General features: G+C 39.2%; 1 protein-coding gene and 1 pseudogene across 1 annotated transcript; both read left to right on the top strand.

Moving 5' to 3' along the window:
- On the top strand, nucleotides 1-11881 carry LOC144643132 (uncharacterized). Its single transcript, XM_078502296.1, has 6 exons — nucleotides 1-261; nucleotides 6796-6907; nucleotides 7675-7793; nucleotides 8452-8506; nucleotides 9917-10050; nucleotides 11063-11881. The coding sequence occupies exons 1-6, from the start codon at nucleotides 40-42 to the stop codon at nucleotides 11300-11302; spliced, it is 882 nt and encodes a 293-aa protein (XP_078358422.1). The 5' UTR covers nucleotides 1-39; the 3' UTR covers nucleotides 11303-11881.
- A 6771-nt stretch (nucleotides 11882-18652) lies between these two features.
- On the top strand, nucleotides 18653-20176 carry LOC144642170 (uncharacterized; annotated as a pseudogene).
- Nucleotides 20177-25091: the final 4915 nt, after the last annotated feature.

The following is a 25091-nucleotide window of genomic DNA, read 5'->3' as shown; positions in this document are numbered from 1 at the left end:
AATTGGTGTGACTGCGAACAGCAGGAATATTACCGAAGAATGAACTGCAGTAACACAGCTCTAGTACTTGGTGCCGCAGTGTGCTCGTCGCTAGCTGTTGGTTACTTTCTCGGTAAACTGCACGGCTCGCGACGATATGCAGACGATTATATTCAAAGGCCTGGTAGAGAATTTAAAAAGACCGAAGGCTTGAAGACATTTTTAGAATACGTCGCCAAGCACTCATCGCCAGAGCACCACGCAGTCACGGAACTGCGAAAGGTAAGTAACAAGTACTTAAATACTTCTTGATTGCCTGGTGGGGCAGGTGGATGTTTTATTATAAGGAAAAAATAAATGATCTGTAATATTGTCTTCTGCAATATTTTTGATCAAGCGCCGTGAATTTATTGTGACTTGTCACGGCAGCTGTCACGGCTGTGTCTGACATTTGCAGATGGCAGATTGCACACTGAAAGCTGCGGGCTGAAAGTATATATAAAATGTCAACTAATGTTACCATTACCACTTCGGCTCACAGCATTATTGGGTATAGGCCGCAGGCCTCAGCTGCCTGCAATATACCCAATTATACTGTGAGCCGAAGTAATTATCTGTTATAATTATTGACCCTCCTTAAACCTTATTTTTCGCTCTCTGCATTGCATCGACGATTTCAATCGTTTCCACACTGATGTTTTGGTTCATGACTGCAATCGTCGATATATTGCAGAGAGAAAACAAAAGACGGTTATAGGATTTTAGGAGGGTCAGTAATTATTAAGAGCCAACCGTAAACAGGCTCCCAGAGCGCTATTCAGGCTTCGCGCAGGCGAGTTACTGGAGTGGAAATCTGCAGGTGTCACGGCAGCGGTTATGGGGATTCTTCGGAGAGTAATTCTTTTGAGTCAAATAGTCAAATAAGTCAATGAGAAGTCATGAGTCAATGTGTAAATCTTCAATTAGAGTTATTAATTTGAAATAGTGTTGCCCTTACATCCTTACAAATAGAAGCTAACTGCAAGCGAACCAGAGTGGAACTAACCACCTTGACTCATAGACTCATTTGACTTATAAAACAGGGGACCTCTATTCTTAGGCATGGTTCAATACTAACTCTACTAACATGTTCGAATCAAAACGACGCAACACAATTGATGCTTTATGACACTAGTGTGAACAACACAACATAACAACATGGCAAGAACACATTGAATGACATAAGCATAACAACATAAGCCTGGTTTAAACGTACGACGGAAAACGCAAATACAAGCGCATGCGATGTTCACACTTGTGAAGCAAGCAAAGAGATAAGGCATGTAGACGGATTTTCTTGCTTTTTCCAAGATGGCAGACAGGTCACGCTCTGCTTGCTTGCTCATGTATTTGCATTAGCAATAAACAACGAGCAATCCCACTTTCTTGGTCCATGGAGCGTGAAAGTAACAAATCAAAGATCTCTTCGAGATATCGACTTTTTTTGCATGAAGTTAGTATGAGTAGAAGGTTTATCCTGGGCATTGTTGTTCGAACATATTTTGGAAGAATTCAAACGTCTTTCAGTTCAAGCATTTTATTTATTTTCGCGGAGGAAATGCTCTATTTGTCAGTCGCGACGGCTGGGTGCTTTGCGACTCATATACTTTGGCTTGGTTAAAAATGGTAAACTTTGACGTTTGCCTTTAATCGAAATAGTTGTTTCCTTTCGAGTTAGGAAGATTTCTACTCGGCTTAATGCAGGGTTCCCGATAAAGGTTACGCACGACAGAGTTACCTTTTGTCTCGTCACGCAATCTTAACCCCACATTAGCTCACATTGAGAAGTAAATTTTCGTTTGGATATTACCAAAAACCGCTTCTACTCGCGTTATTCTTTACCTTACGGCTACACGTGCCATTTCTAACGACTACATTTCCAGTAAAACAGTTGCTGTTTATTTTTCTAATTGCGATGCATTAACTTCTGAACAGAAGCAAAAAGGTTTAGCGTTTACTGTTTCCACCGGAAGTAATTTCACAACAGGCTACAAAAACACTTGTAAATATCACTTAACACATTTAATGATGTTGCAATTCTAAATTGTGCAACTCAGCAGAAATAATCAATTGTCACGAAATGAGTTCCCTTTGGTTAACTATTAGCAACGTTTTAGTGTGTGAAAGACTTGTTCCAGTACAAATTTGCGTTGTTAATCGTTTTAGGTTAAATTAATATTAGCGCCTAAAGACTTGTACCAGTACAAATTGCGTTCTTAATCGTTTTAAACTTCGCTATCTTCGAGCGCTGAACCCCTTACATTCTTAATTGGTTATGTGACGTAAGATTTGGGCTACTCACGTTTTTGATTGTTATAGTATAACGTTTGTAAATTTTGACAAGTCACGTTTTTTCTACAAGAACGGAAGTGCTGAAGCAAACTATAGAGTGACACTTTACAAGTCACGCGCTTTGATCACCCACAGCGGAAAGTATTCCCTTGAGAAATTAAAACAGTCCCTTGAGAGTTAACAAGAATGTGATTCCTTTCGATTCCAGATTTATACCCCACATAACTGCTATTCTCCAGGTGGTGTGCGGCCTACGATCGCGGTGCATTATTGTTACACATTTTCAAGATGGCGGTCTTTCACATCGTGAGGCGACGTTCGAAGACGAAAATTGAAGTCATTTTTTGTCGCTGTTACAAAGCTTATCATGCCACAAAGGAATTCAATGGAAAGCAAAATCCTTCCTACATCTCCAGAAGACGCTAATGATTGTAAACACCGTTTGTGGTATCGTATCATGTTATAAGAGTAATAGCACGTAATTTCGTTTGACCGAACGTCTGCGAAGTACACTCCACTCTGATGGCTCTCTTCAACTATTCCTGGCGCCCACTTTTCCAAAACGATTACCAAGATATTCCTGAAGAGTAGACCGACTAATTGAGTGGATCGCACCCCAGCGCACCCCTCTACTTTTAACACAAACTGCATTAGAAATTGACAATATTTTTGTTTTGAGACGATGTGTACAGCTTTTGTTTATTCGTTAAAAGACGGTGATGTCAGGTCACCGTACCGCAAAAACAAAGCCTGCTTTGATTTAAATGTGTTATAATCAATTTCAGGTCTTGTTAAAGACTGTCCTGTGTTTTCGCCATATAAATTTGTTTATAAATAAATAATCGCTAGGTTTCTTTTTCAGTCTTTTCCTGTTAGTTGATAGACTAGACATTGTTTACTAAATGTTAAAATGTTTCACGGGCTAAATAAAATCATTCTAAGAAACTGCTTTCTTGTCTTACATTTATGTCAGACAGCTTGGTTTTATTCTGGTCAAATGATACCTCTTGAGATATTGAAAAGGTTTTACTAATGTCATCTGCTTGAAAATCAGTGTTTTGATTGTACACCAAAGGTATATTAAATTGTGGTGTTCCATGTTTGTTTTCACTAGGACTTGAATTGTGGTTCATAAAAAGAATGGGAAGTTTAATAGAGGTTTCTGAAAAGGGGGGGGGGGTATAAAATCCCATTTCTCAGCGTATTGTTTTCTTATTTTCCAAATCCCAGTTCTATTGATATTTGTGATTCCCAGTACCAGGGACCCAAATCAGTTTTTCCCAGTGAAAATTTTTAAATCTCACTTTCCATTTTACCCCTTCAGACCCCTCTCAATAAATTGTTCTGAAATTTAATGAGGATCAAAATGGGTTTTATTCATCACTGTTAAAATGGCTTTCCAAAATTATCTAATCAAATTATTCTATCAAGCTTTGAGCAACAGATCTAGGATCTGGTCTGCAAGAATTAAATACATGTAAATGACACAAAGTTGCATGGTTCTTTGCATGTTTTATTTTCAACAACCTCTTACAGTGATTTCATTTATTTGTGGCTGCTTGTCACACAGTGTGCCACTAAAATGTTTTACTGGTCAGTCCACCTTTGCTGGCCATATCCTTGTGCTCAAACTTTGTTATTTAAAAAATGATAAAGAGGAACTACTGCCTCCCAAGTTATCTTCTGCAAGCCTCATCATTTGACATTTTCGTTTTCATATTTCTGAAAATAGAAAAGTGGATAACTTTATTCAGTACAAAATTATAGCAGTTATGAAATCAGTGCAGTAGTGATTATAAAGGAAAGTAAACTATGTAAAGGCCCCTAACACAATGCATCTATTTGCACACAATCTCACATTTTAAGAGCAAAGATACTCTTATGTTTATAAGGTGAGGGCCTTTCACAACAGTTTGCTTGAGCTAACATTAAACAACCAGGGCCCTGTTGTTCAAAGGCGGTGTCTGACGTTTGCAAAATATATTGTGTTACCTTAACTATTATTGAAAGCTAACCAGGGTGTATAGTAGGCTAACCGGAGTGCGTAGTAGGCTAACTGGAGTAAACTTTTCACTCGGGTTAGCCTACTGCACACTCCGGTTAGCCTACTTTTCACTCTGGTTAGCCTAAATATCACTTTGGTAAAGGTAACACAATATAAATTATTTTCTTAGTCTGCATTCTGCATTCTGCAAATATCAGACACCGGTTCAATGGGTGGATAATGCTATCCACAAGATAAATCACTATGCAGCGGATAAAAGTGCTGAGATTATACATCCTTTGAACAACCAGGGCCAGCTGTTCAACAAATAAGGTGAAAGATCTAATCATTAGCTGTAATTAGTCGATGAACAAAGACCTTCAGCCATCTTAGCAGGTAGACAACTACTTGTACTGCTGCTTAAATTTTCCTTATAATTTTCCTTGGTCTAATACAAGACTTTCATTTAGTATAGCACCTAGTCCCCCAATGATAATGATAATAAATTTAATCAAACGAGAAAGACCTTGTCAATAACTGACGACCATATGCATTATCGCCACAGAATCATTTTCCTTGGTCTAGTTTGTACACCAATGCTACATAACATATGATGCATGAATGGAGTGTGCTGATGAATTTTCTGGCTATGAGAGACTGTATGTAGAGCTTCCACTGATATCTCTGCCAAGGAAATAATCTTTCTTTTAGTTTTTTTTTAGTCCACTTAGTTTCTATCTTCATCTTAGTGGCAAAACTCCAAACAAAACTAATTTTTAAGAGCACACACTATTAGATGCACAGACAACTGTGTGCATTAAACCATGACAATATGCAGCACAGCGACCAGTTTTACTTTATCACTGATGATTTTACGGATAAGAAAAATACGTTTGATTCTTTTTGTTTCCAGTGGTCAGGAAAGCTACAGCGTAATAGCGTTGGGTACATTTATAATTTTTGCTTACCTTGGCTTGCAAAATGGTCGATGAGCAGCAGTCGTAGATACCACATTCAGACGTCCAAAACCAATGGTTTTCGAATCCAAACGGTCAGTTCCGATTAAAACGCTAATTCCTTAGATCAGTAACATATCGGAAGCATGTTTCAATCGAAGGACTCGCAGAATCAGCGATATTTTGAACAAATTGTGGTCATTTCAATCTTCGCAAGACATCTTCACGCGATGGCGGTCACGAGTAAATGAGCTCCAAACGACACAAATACCAGCATGCAGTGCGGTCATAGGCCGCACACCACCTGGCTATTCTCCTTCTTTTTGCTTGTAAACAAGCGAAAAAAGTCGAAAAAAGCGAGAGTGGAAAAATGACCGTGGAAAGTCTGGGGCGAGACGCGCGAACAAAGAAAGGAACTATCGAGGCCGACTGATTTTGCGGTGTTAGCCTGTTCCATGAGTTCGCAGCTGCGCGAAAAACGGGATTAGCGCGAAGAAATGACGAGGGGACTAAGGCGTGAAAGCCTTTTTCTCCAAACCCCTCCCCCTTATTTTTCGCTCGCCGTTTTTCGCGCTGCTCTTAAACTTACCGAACGCCTGGAACAGGCTTTTGCGGTGTGAATTGAGTGTATTTTATATCGCTTTTTAATCAATAAATATATCCATTGTCAAGTGCAAAAGGCATCGAGAAAACCGTAATCAGACCAGTCACGTCAAAAAACGGGATGCAAGAGAAATGTGTTCCTTGAACCAAAAAACCTGAGAAAGTGTTTATGAAGATGGAAACGGAAGACCATAAACATCTTTTGACCTCATGCCCGTGAAGGGCATCAAGAATCCGACAAGATCTAGATCTGTAATTCCTGCTTTTGACGACACGTTTTCCTTCCGTTCCGCGCCAAATGTCGCCGGGGCCAACATCGTGGAAAGTATTAAATACAAATTTTCCTCGACGACGCTATTAGTAAAACACTCGCCTTCTGGGTCGAAGAAAGCTTTTGATAAACAGGACTGTTTTCAAACTCAGTTAGAAGAGTCGCAAGAGAGTCAATAGGAGCTAATAGGATACCTTTAGTTCGGACTATGTGTACAAGATTGAGTACGAGTACGACTTTTCAAACCTGGTGCTTATGCTTTTGATTATCACATCTTATACCAACCTCGTAATGATAGTCTCCTTTTCAACTGTTCAGCAACAGGGAGGGATGAGGGCTCTCGGAACGAAATTAAAATCCAAAAGTCGTACTCGTACTCCGATCTGAAGCTCCCTACTGCCTCAAAAAGGACTTCCGACGCTTCGATTTCATCTGTTTTTTTTTTAAGTCTTCTATTAGAGGAAAGCGAGAAACCCTGTGGCGCGGAAATTTTTGGAGAGTTTAATTTTGCGGTTTTGCCTTTTTTGAGTTTGAGGTAGCGAGTTCCTACTATAGTTTTTCGTTATTTTCTTCCCAAGAAGTGTTTTCAAAGTCATGCCTACTTTTCTCCCAGATATTGCTCCTACAGTAATGCACTCATGAGCATAGAATGAATTGTATGTTGGTTTCAGGTTATTTGTGAGAAACTGAAGGATTTTTCACCAAAGGCAACAGAGGCAGACCAAACAAGTTTTATCACTCAACTTGCAAAAGCAATTGGAGCAAAAAAGGTGCTTGAAGTGGGTAAGGTGCAACTGTCTATAATTGTTAGGAGGAGTTTTTGCCACAAAATTCTCTTTTCTTTAAATTCATTTATAATAATCTTGTACAGGCTTCTTGCCATTGGGTTCGTAGGTACTGTGATCTAACTTTCATTCTGGCTTTTCTTTAATTTAAAATTTGTTATCTCCTCTTTGTTATCTTGCATTCAAATTATTACTATTATTACTTATTATTAATTAGTATGTACCACACAAGTAAATAGTGCTTTTCGCACGCGTTCATTGTTGATTAACTCGGAGGCGATTAGCAAAGTACTATATTCACCTCCGAGCAACTAAAGAGAAACAAACTGCCTTCGTGCGTCGCTTTGTTTGCCGAAAGTGATGTTTTAGTCCGCTAGTTACTCAACTTGTGTGGTATATACTAAAACAACTATTCACCTCAGTGTCAGTGAATGTGGTGAATATTTACCTAGCCGCTTGGCGGCTCGGTAAATTATCTTTGCAGAAGGCTGCAAAAGCCGTCAATAACTGCCCTTATTTTACTTGATGAAATTGAAATATGAAATAATTTTTTTAACTTGTCCACACTTATGTCCTTTCATGCAATCAAATTCTGCATGTCATCCCTCATTGCACAATCTTATACAGTTTCTCACATGTAAAACACAAATTCTACCAGTATTTCCATGCATAAGGTAGATTCTGATTTGCCCAAAACGTGCGACTGAGCTAATTCCTTTAGTTAACTGTTTTGTAAGTGAATGATATCCTAAACCATTTTACCAGGAACATTTGCTGGTACCACAGCGCTTAGCATTGCACTAGTTTTGCCTGACGATGGAAAAATGGTGACAATAGATTTCAAAGAAGACTGGGTTGCCACAGGCCGCCCAATCTGGGAAAAGGTAAGATCTGTCTTCGACTGGATAGCCTGTTAAAAACAACTGTAAATAAATCTAAGTTGTATACACCCCTTGAAGATAAACTGCAGGTGATCACATGGTCTGAAACAGAGGCAGAATGGCATTCAAACAATACGTTCAGTGTTCCTGAATTTTTTCATGCTCTGCCCCTGACTTGTCCCACGCCTTCTGCTGCGGGAAAATACAATTCTTTTTTCCATAAAACGAACAGGATGAGTCAGGGGTCTTACCTTTGAGAAGTGTAATATGTACTATTTACTGAACCGTGTGTCTCGGATAATACGCGTGCTATGATTGGTCAATTTCTCAGCTCGGATTGTACAGTATTGCTCGCTTTCCATGTTCTTAACTTATTTATTTAGTGCCTCTTACCCAAGTGCAAAGCGCACAGGCCATAAATCCAACAGGACTTCACATAAACTTAATTAATAAGAGGTTAATTAGTGGAAACCATTCACAACTTCAGATCTATACCTTTTTGCACCTGATAAAACTGATAGAAGCGTGAGGGTCGGTCGCCAGCTCTAGGTACGCCACCCTCACCCATTTGCACGCCCTCTTTGCATGTACGCTGTAAGTAGCTTAATCCACTGATTTAATTATCCATCAAATAAACCATTCATTTGTGTTATTTCTCTAGGCTGGTGTTAGCCACAAAATTAAGTCTATTGTGAAGGACGCCGCCCAGGCACTTGGTAAGCTATAAAGTGACACTGGATTAGTATCGAGTGATGTAGCAAAGTTAGTCTCTGCCAGTCTCATGCCCAAGCTTTTAAAGGGATGGTTTCAGATCGGCTTATGTGCAAGCTATAACGTAAGCGCATTCGATTCCATTGTTTATAAAACAATCTAAAGAGAGCAGATGACTGGGGAAATTTGCTTTTGATAATTTCCCAGTCAGTCAGGCAAACATGCCGATGGCGATGTTATTTCTCATTAAAATCTTACTTATCAACCACATGTATTTCAGAAATCGCAAATTATAATCGGTGCAAGCTGGTAGATAACAACGCATTCGCATTTTTACCATACGAAGTTGAAAAAATAACCGTCTTTTGTGCACGCTGACAGAAATAAGAAGGGGTCTTTTCTTCCATTCCTTAACCAACTGTGTAATCGCTATTTCTTTCCGTAAGGCAGGCGATAAATTGAACACCGTGAAGATCGCTACTGGCTGGTATACTCCAGTCGTTTCCTAGACAAATCTTTAGCTCTATAATAAATTTATATTATCGAGAGTGTATTAGAAGCACTGAGGTTACCTTATTATAGGAAATTAACGATACATGTTATTAACGCGAATTTCAAAAATTCGCGTTAATTTTATGTATGTTAACTTTTTTACTATAAGCATTTGACCAGAACTTTTCCTAAATTCGCGTTAATTTTATTACACGTAAATTTTGTTCGCGTTGTTAAAATGCCTCGTTATATTCCTATAATAAGGTAGACTTAGGCAGGAATATAAAGCATACCGTGTTTTCCCGATTAAACACCGGGCCCCGTATTAACGCCGGGTTTCCAAGCTGTATTTGAAAAAAAAACATCTTAAAAATTATTAAAGGTTTAATATGCTTTAAAAATAATGTCTACATATATAGCTGTCAAAAACAATGAATAAAAATCATTTCTTAGAAATATAGGGCTTAAACAAACTCCTGGAATCAAATAAGCGCAGGCTCTATCGGGCCAAGTTTGAAATAAACGCCGGGGGCGTTTAATCGAGAAAATACGGTAGCCTGCGTGGTTAGCACTGAAAAGGTAAGACAAGAGCCTGACAAGTGCTTCAAGCCCTTTCGCTTTTCTTTTTTTTCTCCCCCCTTTCCGCAACTGCATCACAGAGACCCCACACCCTAGGCCTCCCACAGACTTTTCAATGGGCCATTTCCGAGTTACCCTTTCCATCTGTTTCAAAACGAGTCTACGTGCGAACCCATTCATATGAAAATGAGTTTTACCTACAGGTCCATTTTCATGCAAAACAAACTCATTTTCATTTAAATGGTTTCGCACGTAGACTCGTTTTGAAACAGAGGCAAAGGGTAACTCGGAAATGGCCTATTAGCGTCGAGAGACTGATTTTGTTTCATTGTTTTCTTTTTCAGACGAACTGATTGCTAATGGCGAAACAGGAACTTTTGACCTGGTTTACATTGACGCAGACAAGTGGAACTATCCGATGTATTACGACAAATGCATGGAGCTTGTGCGCAATGGAGGACTCATCTTGCTCGATGACGTAAGAATATTATTATTCATTCTCGTCCCCATAGCCCTTTCGTTTCTCTTAGCCGGCTGAGCCTTAGCACGAGGAAACGAAGGGCTCTGGGGACACAGGATTTCCAATGCTAGATTCTAGGACTTCCGGTGTTCATGTATGCATACATGACGTTTCAAAAGAATGTATGAGAGAGTCGTTACGTTTTCGACTTCCGTTTAGGAATTCTTTGTTCCAAACAGCCAATCAAAAAAATACGAATTAATTTAAAAAATTATATGACCCCAGAGCCCTTCCTTTTTTCGTGCTAAGCCGGCTAAGAGAAACGAAAGGGCTATGGGGACGAGAATGATTATTATAAGTGTGTGTGTGTGTGTGTGTGTGGGATCCAGTCTCCTAATTAGCCGTCACGGTCGTCACGGCAGTGCTTGACTGGGGTGAAGCGTTGTGCGACGATCCAATGGCGCAAAAAAAAAACCAAGACGAAGAAGAAGAAGACGGGTTAAGTATATTTAAGTATATTAAAAGTGCTAAAAAGTTCATAAGAAAGCAAACGTTTCGGGCTTTATAGCCCTTCATCAGTGGCAAATTGGTCGTTAATAAAAGGACCGTTAAAAATACGCCACGAGAGTATTTGTTTAAAGTCATGTCACGCATACGCGCGAGAACCTAAATAGAAACGGAAATCAAGTTGAGGCCGCGTGGTTGGCAGGTGCCAAGTTGGAAAATTAAACGCATCTCCTGCCGCTTTCTTTGCTTATTACCGCTATCTTTTTTTATTCTTTCTTTTTTTCTTTCTTTTCTTTTTTTTCTTTTCTTTTGTTTTCTTTCTTTTCTTTGTTGTTTCTTTGCTTGTTATCACGTCCCATGCCGTCGTCTGTGTAATGTTATCATATAATCGCCCAGGTCGCAAGAAAAAGTGACAGAGGCTACAGAAACGATTGGGGAGATTATATGAGAACCAGCCTTAAGAAGACAACGTATTTGCAAACATTCGCTAGTTTTGATTCAAAACCTTTTCTTTTATCCCCAGACATTGTGGGAAGGCTATGTGTGTGACCCGAAGATTAACAAAGACGGCAGAACATGGGAAGTAGAATCACTGGACTATCAGAGAGATTCCATTGAATTGTACAAGCACCATCTTCAGTCAATCTACAAAAGAATTGCTGTTCATATGCATGCGTTGAATAAGAAGATCGCCAAGGATCCACGGGTCCTTGTAAATGTCTTGCCGATTGGGTCAGGCCTTACAATAGCCACGAAATTGTGACTGAATTCTTGTGGATCTGTCTTGGTGCCTGCGCGTTTTTCCCGAAACGCATTAGCTATTTTTGATGTCTTCCTCTAATCTCCCAGCCAGAACTAAATCGTAGCAATTTAGGGTGGAGGGTAACACTGATTTTCCCAAATTGTTGATAGTTCAGCTCTTTTGCAAACTAAAGAGACTCAAACAGGCTAAAACATAAAATTAAAACATACGCTGCTAACCAAAAACCCACAACATTGTCCTGGTTCTTTGGCATTCATTTTTGCCTAATATGTTCGGTTTTGGTTTTAAAAGGAATTAGGAGTCCGAAGCTATCTAACGATGTACTTGTAAACTGAAGAAAGTATTACATTGTAATACTTTTGTGGGGACGGGGGGTAGATCGTTCTCGTCGGCTGACACCTCAGTGGTCATTCATATGTCAAAGGGTTTTAGATTAATACAGAATTGGTATAACTTCTTGTGTGAACTTATAACTTGATTTGATACTCCGACCAGCCAACGTCGAAACGTCATCAAGTTCTGTAGATTTAAAGCGGCCTTTTATCACAGATTTTTATAGTCAAGTTTCTAAAGTAGATATAAAGGGTGAAATAATAAACGCTGTTGCATTATGTTTCTTTGTATCTTTATTATTGATATCTAAGCAGTCCAAATGTTCCCTCATTGGAGTCTATATTTTTAGAGTTTCTACTAAAACAATTAGAATACTCGCACTCGTTTTTTTTGAGCGACAGTCAACTTAGCCTGCGTTGCAGACGAACAACACCCCGGTTATATAACCGGGGTTTTGTTCGTCTGCAACGCCCCCCTCTTTGACTATTTGGCGCATAATATTTCAAAATAGAGTGTGCCAAGTGTAAGATAAATTCAAGACCACCAGAACAGTGAACAGGGACAATGATTTCTTTTGTTTTGTGCGTTCTGCATTTAACTTTTCGTATTTAATATTATAGTATATCTCAGACGAAGAATACTCGGCGTATTTTCGCTGTAGTAAAAAAAAAAAGAAAACTAAAGCCTGGTTTTCCCTAGCGACGCAAGCACAAGCGCAAGCACAAGCGCGATCGCGCAAAAAGGACAAATTTTGTTCCTGGTGATTGTGCTTGCCAAAAGCATCAAAATGCAATGCGCTTGTGCTTTTGCTTGAGTCGAAGCCGTTTTCACGGAGAAATAAGAGCTGTTATCATTGAGTTTGTGCTTGCGTCGCTAGTGAAAACCAGGCTTAATGCTACCGAAGCAATACGGACATTGTTCATCAACAAAGAAATAGACAAGAAAAGCTAATTAATTATTGGAATAAAACCACTGAGCAACACAACTGGCAAAAACGCAAGTTCCTGGAGGCTTTGTTTTTCGCTTTAAGAAAGCCAGAGCTAAACAAAAAACTGCTGGCTCATCCAATCAATCTGTTCCTCATGGGAGTGACTTAACATTTAAATACGAAACTACGCGGCAAAAACATTAACTCTGATGACGACTTTTAAGTCGAAAACGTTCGGTTTTTATTTTTACATATTATAGCCTTTTAACCTTTTTTAAAAATGTTATCATCTTAGCGAACATTATGTTGAACAGTTCATTAATTGTCTTACCAGATAAGTACGGCCTTTGTTATTTTGCAATTAAAATTCAAGGATACTTTTTTTCTAATTAGCATTTCTAGTTAATTGGCAAATAGTTGCTCTCAGTTCAAGCAAGTGTCTTGAACAGTTTGCTTTGGCTTGGCTAGAAGATCTGATTTCCTGAAAGGTACGTTCTGTTAGTCGTTAGTTAACTAGTTTCCTGCCCATATTTTCATTCGGGGTAAAGGCTAGTTAGCACACTAGTCGTGAAAATGCAGCTGTACTAAACGCAATATGCACTGGCCACCCTTGCGTCGGTAACTGTGGCAAGACACGCGAACGGGATACATGCCGTTGGTTAGGACTAAAATATATCACATATCATCAGGTCTTAAATTGATTTGCACCAAATTTCTTCACATATTATATCCGATAGTGCACTCAACAAAATCTACGCAATAGCGAGTGCAAATCAATTTTCCATTTCATGTATCTTCGGCTTCGCCGTCGCGGTTTTTGACTTGTTATAATTGGGTAGCCTCAGAGGTTCTCCTCAGATTCTAGATCAAGAACACGTTTTACGCTCTGAGCAGGGCATAGGCAGTAATTTGACCAATTTCGGTAAAAGTTGCATAAATTTTACCGGCTGGTGGTACAGATCATAGTAAAAAGGCGAATTTATGATATTCAGGCCATACTTCATAGTTCGAAGACTGTTCTATCAAGGACCAGAAGTTCTGATGAAAGCGTAGATGCAATTTTTTTTATTTACATTCCAAAGGTGGTACCCGATTCTTAGTGTTGAAGTTGTATATTCTCTGTGTAAAAATCATGCGATAGAAGCGAGTCGAAAACTTAAACCCATAAAAATAAACAAACTAAAACTAGTAATAATCAGAGATTAGGGGAGTGCGTTCGTTCCAAGATAGGTACATAAGGCTAGCAAACGTAAACTTTTATATCGTCATACAAATTTGAAACGACCGCGCGCGCAACATAAAGCGTGCGTCCAACATCACTTTAGGAAACTATCAGCGAAACAATCTCAATCCAACAGTGCACAGGCAGCATAGCAAATTTTTTTGCTGCTGTTGAAGGGAGCACAGCCGAAACGTTTATTTTCCAGCACAACTCACAGGTCAAACTCGAAAAAGCAAACCGAAGAAGATCGTTAGATCGAATCAACCTCGTTCCCAGGGTATCTTGAGACGAAACTGTGACGTCATTAATTAGCCAATCTGCCGCATACAAAGATACACAGAACGACACATAGAACGGCTCTCACAGGACAGCCACGAGACCACCACGCCACCAAAAGATAAGGATGCGTTCTCCTACCGTCGAACGCAAAAATTGTTTACAGCCTAGCGGTATCGACTTAATTGAATTGTTTTTGCGCGCGCTGTCTTCGCGGCTTAATGTCATTGTGACGTTGATGTGACGCAATTAATTGCTTTCTAATGTCTTCTCACATGAGATTGAGGCCACCTGCATGAGGTCGAGGTCACTTGTAGCAGTCCAAAAAATCTCAAACGGTTATGGCATCAGGCGATTGATATCCGCGGGACTGAACCATAGATCCCGCGGGACTGACGTCGGGCAAACGACGCGATTAGTATGCGTTCTCCTTCGTCGAACGCAACTAAACGAAGCGAAACTATTTAACCTTATTTTGCCACAAATACACAGCCATAAATGCAAATTTTGGAAAGCATAACTATTAACAATAGCAATAAGCGAGGCGAAAATTTTAAAATTCCATTCGCAAGCTGTGGATATACAATAACGCCGAAGATTGTAGGCCTCTTGTTTCTTCAGACTCTTGTAATTTTAAGTAGTAGTAATCAAAAAATCTGCAGTAAGTATCAGGCAAAAAAAATAAAAGTAATCAATAGCCATTTTTAAGAATAAAACAGTTGGACTGATGTGGCTAGGTGGGCAAAATTGTAAACGAAAAGATAAATTGCCGCTAGAGGCAGGGTGACAAGCAAGCTTGCTGTCGGCTAGATGTTGCTCGTGTAAACGACTTTTTGTAATAGAATATGGTCCTTCTAGTGTTATGACTATATATGGTAGTGTTAAGACTATCACAATGCAGATTTAAGGTCGAAAGGAGGTCAAAGGGAGAATGAGCTCTTCGATAATACATTGCAATTGAAAGTATAAGGTCAAAGGTCATGACTAAAATATGAAAAACAGCGGTAATAAACATTATGAAAAAAAGGCATTTTACTAGAATTAATGTTTCGTATGCCAGGCATCATACATTTTCAAAAGCAACCCTTACAAATTTTTGAAAACTATTTATATTATAATAACAGGGGCTACAGAATTATTCACCTATATAAAAATTATCAAAAAGAAAATCGAACAAAGTGTATGCACATTTTAAAGTGCTTAAAGGTACCAGGAATTTATCATTCTCTTAATTCCTTAATGTGTTTTTTTTTTTCTGTCACAGTGCACGTGGACGAGCTCTGGATCAAAACGTTTGACGGTGAGAATATAAGGTATGTAGTCCTATGTAGCTTCATGTGCTAAGCAGAATGCGGCCCCTAATTTGTAAAAATATTATATCATTGTTGTGGCATCATTCTCATTGTTTGCAATATCGCATTTAAAGACCAGTCGGTCAGAATTGTTTTTTTTTTTAACGGATAACGACTACTAAGTAAGTTGTTTTAATCCGTAGATTTGATATGCATATGAACATCATGTCTCTCTTTATGAGGGCCTCCTTATGTCACAGGGATCACATGACCTACCGTATTTATTCGATTAAGCCCCCAGCCTCGAATAAGCGCCCACTCCCACCCCCTAAAAAATTGACATGCACGAGAGGAGTAAACTGGGAAGTGTAAAATTGACTAAGTACTACGAAGAGACTACTCCGAAGACCAAGCTTTCTCAATAATTTACAAAAACTTTCAAGGATCAGCAAAAATTCAGCTTTGGTACATCTTCACGTTCTGTTATTATTTCCTTTTTTGTTGCAAAATAAGCGTACTACTTGTTAAAAATGGTGAGAATTTAGTAAGTGCCCAACCTCGAATTAGCGCCCACCTCGAATGAGCGCCCACTCTCAAGGTCCAAAAATTAATAAGCGCCTAGGGGGCCGTTTCTCGAAGGTCCCGAAAAGTTTCCGCACCCGAAAAGCCGTAGCAAAATCTCATACTTATAATTACAGAGCTGTATAATTCTATGATATGTTTCATATGCACAGAGGTTTCCTTTATACAAAGTTTCAGGGCTATACGCTTATCTGTTTTTAAAATACAGATAATTTAAAATGGCTTTACGGGCCCGTAAAGTTTTCGGGGCTTTCGAGAAACGGGCCCCAGGGCGCTTAAACGATAATACGGTACTTTTATCTATTGATGTTGTAAATCATGCATTATACAAATGTGTGTGACAGTTATTTCGTCTGAAATCATGAGTTTCATAAAATGGCGATCTGGCCTTCACCCTAAACAATACTGTGGAAAAGAGATTATTCACTTTCTGATTTTATAGCGACAGAAATAGTTCTTATGCATGTTTACTTCGATTTGGCTTGTTTCACACCAAACCTCGCTTTTGAATTGCAAACTTCGAAAGCGTGAAGCGACGTGGCCTAGGGCGCTGGCCTTAGCCCGGAAACAGAGTAAGGCCTTCATAGTCTTATTATTATTAATCCTGATGCTTCCCACCAGTTAGGATTTATGACAGGTTTCTGATTTTTTACATAGAGAATAATACATGGCGGTGCGGAGATATATCTTCGAGTGTTCAACTCGATATCGATTTGAACATGATGTTCCAAGGAACCATGTATTATTTTGTTTATTGTATAAACCTACTAATAACGAGGTTTTTGACGATTTTCCGAAGATTTCTGACCATTTCCCGAAGATTCCCGAAGATTCTCTAAAATGTTGTCCTAAGGTCATACGAATGTTTCCAAACATTTTCCGATCTTTTCCGAAAATTTCCGAAGATTACCGAAGATGTCCGAGGAAGATCGGAAGATGTTTGGACTTAATATCGATAAACTTTGGGTCATTCACCATTGAAACATGGCAAACTTGTCAGCACGTGATTGGTGATATCAAACACACGTAAAAAACTATCGTAATTTTACACAAGTCGTGATACTGTTTTTCTCGGTGGTCAAAATCCCAATAAACAACCGCAGTTTATGTAATAAAATGGTTTTTATTTGTTTATAACTACTGCGACACCAGTAATTGTAACCCACCAAAGTCAATTTTTTAAAACTTGCTAATTAACTTCACCAAGCAGCAAGTTTAAGGGTCGTTAAGGGAGCAAAGGTTTGATAGTAATTTGCCCCAACGATGCTAGCTGTTGAATTTTGAGCTTATAACGTTGACATGCATGCATAAGGCCTATTACTTTCTGGAGAGATGATTCTACTTACGTAAGGTCTTCTAAAAATCTTTGAAGTTAAAACAGTTTTCAGGAGATTTCTAATTTCAACGCACAACATTCCCATGATTTTCTGAAGTTGCTCTGAAGACTTATGAACATTCCAGAAGTTGACCCAGAGTCTACCGAAGATTGCAAAAATTAGACCATAGCTGACCCATAGATTCCTAAAGTGAAGTCTTTTATTCTGAATGGTCATATATTGTGACAAGACCTGAAAATGACTGAGAACGAATTTTTATTATATAAACTAAAGGTTTGTTTCAATTCTCATCCCACTCTGATGGATTGTAAATTTTGCTCAAATGGTTGAGATGATCATGATGAGTCACACAAATAGAATGTCACATACAATCTATACTCTTCTTTTATAAGTTTTTTTTTAGGGAGAGAATTGAGGGCGGGGACAGGTGGGAAGTAGATTTGTTGAAAGGGGAACGAATATGGAAAACGTGTAGCAACATGGGAACATAGGACAATTTTGGAAGGGAACAAGGAGAACAAGGACCAGCCCTCCCCCCTCCCCCCTCGGAAACCCTAATTATTGTGTTTAACAGACTTCTTGGACAGTTCGTAACCGTTGTAACTGCACTGTTAGCATTTCAATTGCACAGGCTTGTAAAATATCACCTCTACTCAAATGAATTGATTTTTATTTATTATTGTGGATGATACCCCATCAAGCTCAGCTTTATTTAACATTGCATTGTTTTGGAAATTTTAAAAAATCGCAACACCAGGCCAGGTACAGTCAAAGCCCGTGAGTAAGAACCTATTTTCCAGGTTAGCCTAAACAGGTTCGTACATAATTGGTAGTTAAGACAAATTTAAGCTATTCAGGTTCTTAAGAGGCTCTTATTTTCTAAAGAAAAAACATTGATGCTAATAGAGCTTTCAGCGGTATTTAGCCTATTCCTTGCATAAAATTTGCATACCACATAAGTGCTAATGTAAAAATGAAGCACTAATGATTTAGAATATGACATGATATACATGCACAGTTATGCTTTGTCCAAACCTATTTACCTTAAGGAAAGATTTGAAAATAAGAACCTGTTTCCAAATTTGAGGCTAAAAAGGTTCTTAACAGGTTCTTAAATGTTAGCTTCTTACTCGCGGGTTTTTACTGTATTAGACACTTGTGGCCATTGTTTTAATAACAAAGCAATGGTTTGGTAAAGTTCAAGCTTGGGGTAATAAGTGAGCCCAGGGGCGCAGCTAAAGCCCTTTCGAGCCTCCTCAGGTCAGTGACTATTACAAAACACCCAGATCAAAGAGTGGATGTGTTGTAGCAAGCTGATAAATGGTTTGGAAAAAAGTTTACTCGAACTTTGTTTGTTTCAAGGTATAGATAGATGAAGACATGTCGAAACTAAAGATAGATGAGCGACTACACACAAAGAATGAGTCTTCTCAATGCAAGCAGTGTGGCAAGTGTTTTAACTCCGCAGGGAATCTGAGGTCACATGAAGTGATCCACACAGATGAAAAGCCTCATGAATGCAAACAATGTGGCAAGTGTTTTAAACGTAAAACAGAATTGCGGAAACACGAAAGAGTCCACACTGGCGAAAAGCCTTATAATTGCAAACAGTGTGGGAAGTTTTTCAGCCAAGCTTCAAATTTAAGGACTCACGAAAAAGTTCATACCGCTGAGAAGCCTTGTGAATGCAAACAGTGTGGCAAGTGTTTTAGAAAAGCAGGAGATTTGAAGTCTCACGAAATAGTTCACACAGGTGAAAAGCCTTATGAATGCAAACAGTGTGGCAAGTGTTTTTAACGTGAATCAGAATTGCGGACTCATGAAAGAATCCATACAGGGGAAAAGCCTTATGAATGCAAACAGTGTGGAAATTTTTTTAGAACTTTATCACATTTGCAAATTCATGAAAGAGTCCACACAGGTGAAAAGCCTTATGAATGCAAGCATTGTGGCAAGTGCTTTAGCCAAATACCACATTTGAGGAGACATGAAAGTGTGCATACTAGTGAGAGACCTTATGCATGCAAGCAGTGTGGAAAGTGTTTTAAAAGTGAAACAAATTTGCGAAGTCATGAAATAATCCACACAGATGAAAAGCCTTATAAATGCAAGCAGTGTGGCGAGTGTTTTAAACGTGAATCAGAATTGCGGAGTCATGCAAAAGTCCACACCGATGAAAAGCCTTATGCATGCAAACAGTGTGGCAAGTGTTTTAAACGTAAATCAGAATTGCAGATTCATGAAAAAATCCACACAGGTGAAAAGCCTTATGAATGCAAACAGTGTGGCAAGTGTTTTAGAACTGCATCAGAACTGCGAATTCATGAAAGAGTCCACACAGGGGAAAAGCCTTATGAATGCAAGCTGTGTGGCAAGTGTTTTAGAGATGCATCATATTTGCGAATTCATAAAAGAGTCCACACAGGTGAAAAACCTTATGAATGCAAGCAGTGTGGCAAGTGTTTTAGCCAATCATCACATTTCAGGACTCATGAAAGAGTTCATACTGATGAAAAACCTTATGAATGCAAACAGTGTGGAAAGTGTTTTAAAAATGGAAGAACTTTGCGAGATCATGAAAGACTCCACACAGGTGAAAAGCCTTATGAATACAAACATTGTGGCAAGTGTTTAAGCACAACAGGTAGCTTGTGTAGACACAAAAGAGTCCCAACGAGGAAGAAGTCTTCAAACTGCAAAAGGGGCGAGGAGAAAATCATTAATGTAGACTACTTCAATATGCCTAAAGATGCAAAATCTAACACTCTTTCTGTCAATAAGGGTACTACTTGTGATACAAATGAGATTTCATCCGAGCAAAGCCACACTGAATGTTGGATTTGTTTGGAGGAATTAGGAAGTCGAGCTCTACTTCTCGAACACTACAATCATCACATGAAATAGAGAATATTTTTTAAGCCTGGTTTTCACTAGCGACGCAAGCACAAACGCAAGCACAAGCGCGATCACAAAGAAAGGTCCAATTTTGAACATGTGCTTGTGCATGCCACAAGCACAAGCATTAAAATGCAATGCGCTTGTGCTTTTGCTTGAGTCGAAGCTGTTTTCGTGGAGAAATAAGGGCTGTTATATTTGCGCTTGTGCTTGCATCGCTAGTGAAAACCAAAAGCGTAAAAAACTATGCCAGGTAACTCCCATGTTAGGTACTTTTTGCCATGTAGGAAATTACCTTCAAATTAGTGGTACCAAGCTACAAAAAGCGCAAAAGTTGCATTATTTAGGACATAAGTTAACTAAAATGGTTACGATTTTTGAAACTGAACCGGTGACAAAGCTGTTTTATGGCTGTTGAGTTGACACCCAAAGGCGACAAAGCTTTTTTAACCAGTGTCAAAGTTAAAATAACAAATGGAAATTCACATAGTTTGTTTTCCGTTCCGACTAATTCCAGATCGAATTCAAATTTAAATGTGTTGGTCAGTGAACAGGAAAATAGCTAGTGTTTGGATATATTTTTCTGAACATGAAGATAACTCGGAGTTATGATATTGAAAGAAACAAAGGTGCCAAACCAAACCCAAAGTAATTGCTCTGGCCAATCACAAAGGACACAGGCAATCCAGTGAACCAATCAAAACTCGAAGCAAATACATGTAGCTGGCACGAAGCTCGGGAAAACGTGCGCGAGCGAGTCACGATTGGTTTTGGTTTTAGTTCTGATTGGCTGAGAAAGTGGCGCGAGATTTTTAAGCCAATCACTAAGCGTATTAATGCAAAACCAAAGCAAACGCAATTTACTTTCGACACTCAACTGCTCTATAACTTTTGTTGCTACAAGTCCGTTCCTCAAGTTTGCTGGTAGGTGAGAAGACATTCTTGCCGTACCAAAACAGAACGTTTGTTCTGTGGTAATAGGTCTTGTTTTCCTGTTTAGTTTAGAAGTGCCGGTATAAGCGCTAGCACTGCAGGCCGATGGTGAAAAATGGAAGTGAAGTGAAGGCCGTCGCCGACACGTTATAATATTCACCAAGTACATCGAAACATAAATCACTTAAAAGTAGAGAAATCAGTAATTGAACTAAAGCAAGGCATGTTTGCAAAGCGTTCCTCATTTGTAAGAGTGTGCACGTGATTGTAACCCGACTAGATGTATGCTATTGATATCGAGTTGCGTGCGACGATAAGCGTGATACGCAAATCGGGCTGTCTAACTGACTTCGATTGCTCAGATGCGAGCAGCTTCATGACACAGGATGGTTGGCATCATGTCCTTTGTAAGTTCTGTCATTGGAGTAATCAAAAAATAAAAATGGGAATTTGAAGTGAGATTTCCTACTGTTCTTTGATCGAAGTATCAAACAGTAAACGCCACAGTGTGTGCCACTGAGTCATGGATGCACGGTAGAGGTTGAAGCAGTCATCACGGCTGGGACTACCAGTTGCGTTGACGCGACTGATCCTGGCGGTGTTTCAGCGTTTTAAGCAGAAATTTCGCCTGTTTTGATAATAACTCAACTCCGGTATGGTTCTATCTAATCGTTTAAAGGCGTCTGAGTCTGATCCAAATGTCTTTTGCGCGTATTTTTTACTCGTGTTTTATTATCTAAGTTGAAGGCGAGTCAATTTTGGCAATAGTATTTGGTGTTACTTTCGTCGTTTAGAAACGAATTTCTTCTCAGTAATTTTTCGTTTGATTTGTAATTCATTATAATTTTTTCTTGTTACTGAAAAAAGCGAGGGGCTAAAGCCCCCCAAGCCCCTCCCTCTACGCGGTCCCTGCGCTCTGCGACAGGTTCAAAGCTACAAAAACACCAAGGATGCATTAGTCAGGGCATAAGTAAGCTAGAAAATGTTTAAAAAATGTTAAGATTGGTGGCAATTGAGACGTTTTATATACAAACAACGAATTTGAAATTAAATCGATGACGATGCTGTTTTATGCCTATTTTGACACCCATAGGACAAATTATCATTATGATTATTATGATTATTGTTTCAAAGCAGGTATTTGCCTCTGTTAGGTTACAGTACATAGTAGTAGTAGTAAGTAAAGTCTGCTTCGAGCCTAGTGGCCCATACATGCCGGAGCTTATCCCGGTTTCCGTAGCATTAAGCGACTAGGAGTATTGCTACTCCCCCCTGGATGGGATGCTAGTCTATCGCAGGGTTACCCCCAGCAGTAAATTCGCCGGTACCCATTTATACACCTGGGTGGAGAGAGGCACTGTGAGAATAAAATGTCTTGCCCAAGAACACAACGCAGCGCCCCGGCCAGGCCTCGAACCCGGGCAGTTCGACTTGGAGGCGAGCGCGCTAACCATTAGGCCACCGCGCCTCCCACGGTTACAGTACGTGTTACACGTTTAAAGTTTTGTTCTGTTACAAACAAACTACACGTAGAAATGGACGGGCAAAAAGCTGGTGTTTGCTTATATTTTTTCGGAATGTTCCTTTTTAAGACTGCTCAACATAAAGATAACTCGCAGTTGTTGTATATTGGAAGAAACACAGGTGCCATCAAGAGAGCAAGTGTTTAACAATAGATTGTCTAAGGCTATGTTTTAATAAGGTTAAACTATATACCAAGAAATGGCAAGTGAAGATAAATATAAAGAAAACTAAAGTTATTATTTTTAACAAGAGTGGTAAAATATTCAGAAATGAAAATAAGCTTGGAAAACAGCCAATTCAAGTAGTTGATAGATATGTTTTTTTAGGAATAGTCTTTACACCGAGTGGGTCTTAGGACATTATATAATAAATCCTTGAGGTCTATGTATGGTTTTCTAAAGGAGGTAAACGTATACAAGCCCATTCTTCTGTACAATTGTTAAGTCTGGGTCTGTTTTTTAAACTCATTTGGCAGTAACTATGATCATTTTTCGTGAAGAATTTTTGATGAACGAATAATACCTGAAACTATGCACAACAAATTATGCAAAATTGCTTTAGAAGTACACTCCAAATCAAGCAGCAGCCTTGCTGTGAAGGGGGAACTTGGATGATTCTACCTCCACATCAATATTTATAATACAATCATAAAATATTTTTTGAGACTCATTAATTTGTCGAATAACAAAATAATAGGTAGTGCTTTAGAAACAAACATACAACTAGATTCCTCAGGTAAACATTCTTGGTTTACCACATTTAGCATTTGTTTCTATTCACTAATTTAAACTAGTAATAACCAAAGGATAGAAAGTGCGGGCGAGGACGGCACGTGGTGTTTTTGGGTAAAAAAGAGTTATATTGTCGAAGGTATAGTCAGTGAGGGATGCTCAGTAGTTATTAGAGTGTGAAACCTACACCTGCACCTCTCTTCCTCTCCCAGACTCCCTATATATTCACTGTTAATTACATCAATTTTCTCCAGTATTTGGAACTACTCAAGGTTGAAAATAGTATGTGTCGTAACCAAACAAACGTTAAAAAGAGACAAACTAACTCCCCAGTTAGGATTTCGAGTTGGATTTTCGAGTTAGGATTTTCGAGTTGGATTTTCGAGTTGGATTTTCAAGTTAGGATTTCGAGTTAGGATTTTCGAGTCAGGATTTTTTTGGCGAAGCAAAATCCATAACAATGATTAAAAGCTAACAGTAAACAGGCTAACGTGAGTGCATAGTAGGCTAATGGAAGTAAATAGTAGGCTAACCGGAGTGTATAGTACGGTAAGTGGCGGAGATCTTGAAGTTTTGCTTGTTTCGGTGATTTCCTTTCATCCTGACAAGAAAATCTTAACTCGAAAATCCAACTCGAAATCCTAACTCGCTATTTCTTTGCCTGTTTATAGGCACCTCTCTTGCTATTTTTGCCGCTTTTCTTCGCTATTTTGCTGCCAGTTTTGACGGGCGCTTCACTAAACTTTTTCGTCTGTTTTTTGTCCGTGTTCTCTTGATCTCTCGCGAACTCTTTCCCATCGCAGATCCCTTCAACCCTGTTTCCTCGAAGTTAGGTTTACCCTGCTCTCGTTTGTAGTCATCGGCATAACAAGGAGCCAAAATAAATATGTTTGTCTCAAGTTCTTACCTTTAGACTGGCTGAATAGGATTTGAAAAACGTAGTCATTTTGAAAATTTCTTTGCCAAGAGACATCACACTGCAAAATTATAGTTGACACAGTAATATATCCCCAGTTTTTTTCCGTGCGTACGGTCGGTCTGTCGGTCGGACGGACGGCCACGTAACATCCAAAATTTTTCACATCGAAGGGTTACCAAATTCTGTCCCTTGAACCCGCGTGTTATCAATGGAGCTACGCTCGCGGGCGCGAGAGCTCCGCTATCAAATGGCCAACTGCAAAGTGCAAGCGAGTGGAGGGGGACAGGGGACGGGAAGCGGAAGAAGAGAGGGCGGGAAGTATGATTCTTAAGGTGGAGGGAACCAGGAGAAAACGAGTGAAATTTTGTAACATTTCATTATATTTCGCAATAGACATGGAGCAAGCTACGAAAAGGGGCGGGAGGCAGGAGTAGAAGGTACGGGAAGCTGGAGTAAAAGGTACGGGAGGCGGGAAGTTCAGACCCCCCTATCCCCCCCCACAAGCGACCGGGTCGTGAGCCTCTAGAAAGTCGTACCCATTTCATAGTTGAAGTCCCAAATAAGATTCTTTCATTTTGTAAAGCTAAATGAGATATTATGCATCACATTGTTCCAAATTTATTCTTCTTTCTCAGATTTAGCTGTAATTACAGTCAAGTACAAATACGTTTTAGAGTTGCAAGGTCGGGATTTTAAAAGCGAACTTTTAAATAAACTTTCATAATCGGTAACAAAGATAACAAACCGTACAAAATGCAAAAAAGGAAATGCGTGTCGTGTGAGAAGCAAGCTATGTCAAACTGATCAAACTTTTTTA

This window comes from Oculina patagonica, chromosome 2 (assembly GCF_052425735.1).
Source record: "Oculina patagonica isolate OP01 chromosome 2, crgOcupat, whole genome shotgun sequence".
NCBI lineage: Eukaryota > Metazoa > Cnidaria > Anthozoa > Scleractinia > Oculinidae > Oculina > Oculina patagonica.
The sequence above is the reverse complement of the archived record's forward strand: the minus strand, read 5'-3'. Positions and strand labels throughout refer to the sequence as shown.

Bases quoted from the DNA above. Each gene is read 5' to 3' on its own strand.
- LOC144643132 (XM_078502296.1), top strand. From the start codon at position 40: ATGAACTGCAGTAACACAGCTCTAGTACTTGGTGCCGCAGTGTGCTCG. The intron at 262-6,795 runs GTAAGTAACAAG...TGTTGGTTTCAG, and splicing joins CAGTCACGGAACTGCGAAAG to GTTATTTGTGAGAAACTGAA. The intron at 10,051-11,062 runs GTAAGAATATTA...TTTTATCCCCAG, and splicing joins GACTCATCTTGCTCGATGAC to ACATTGTGGGAAGGCTATGT.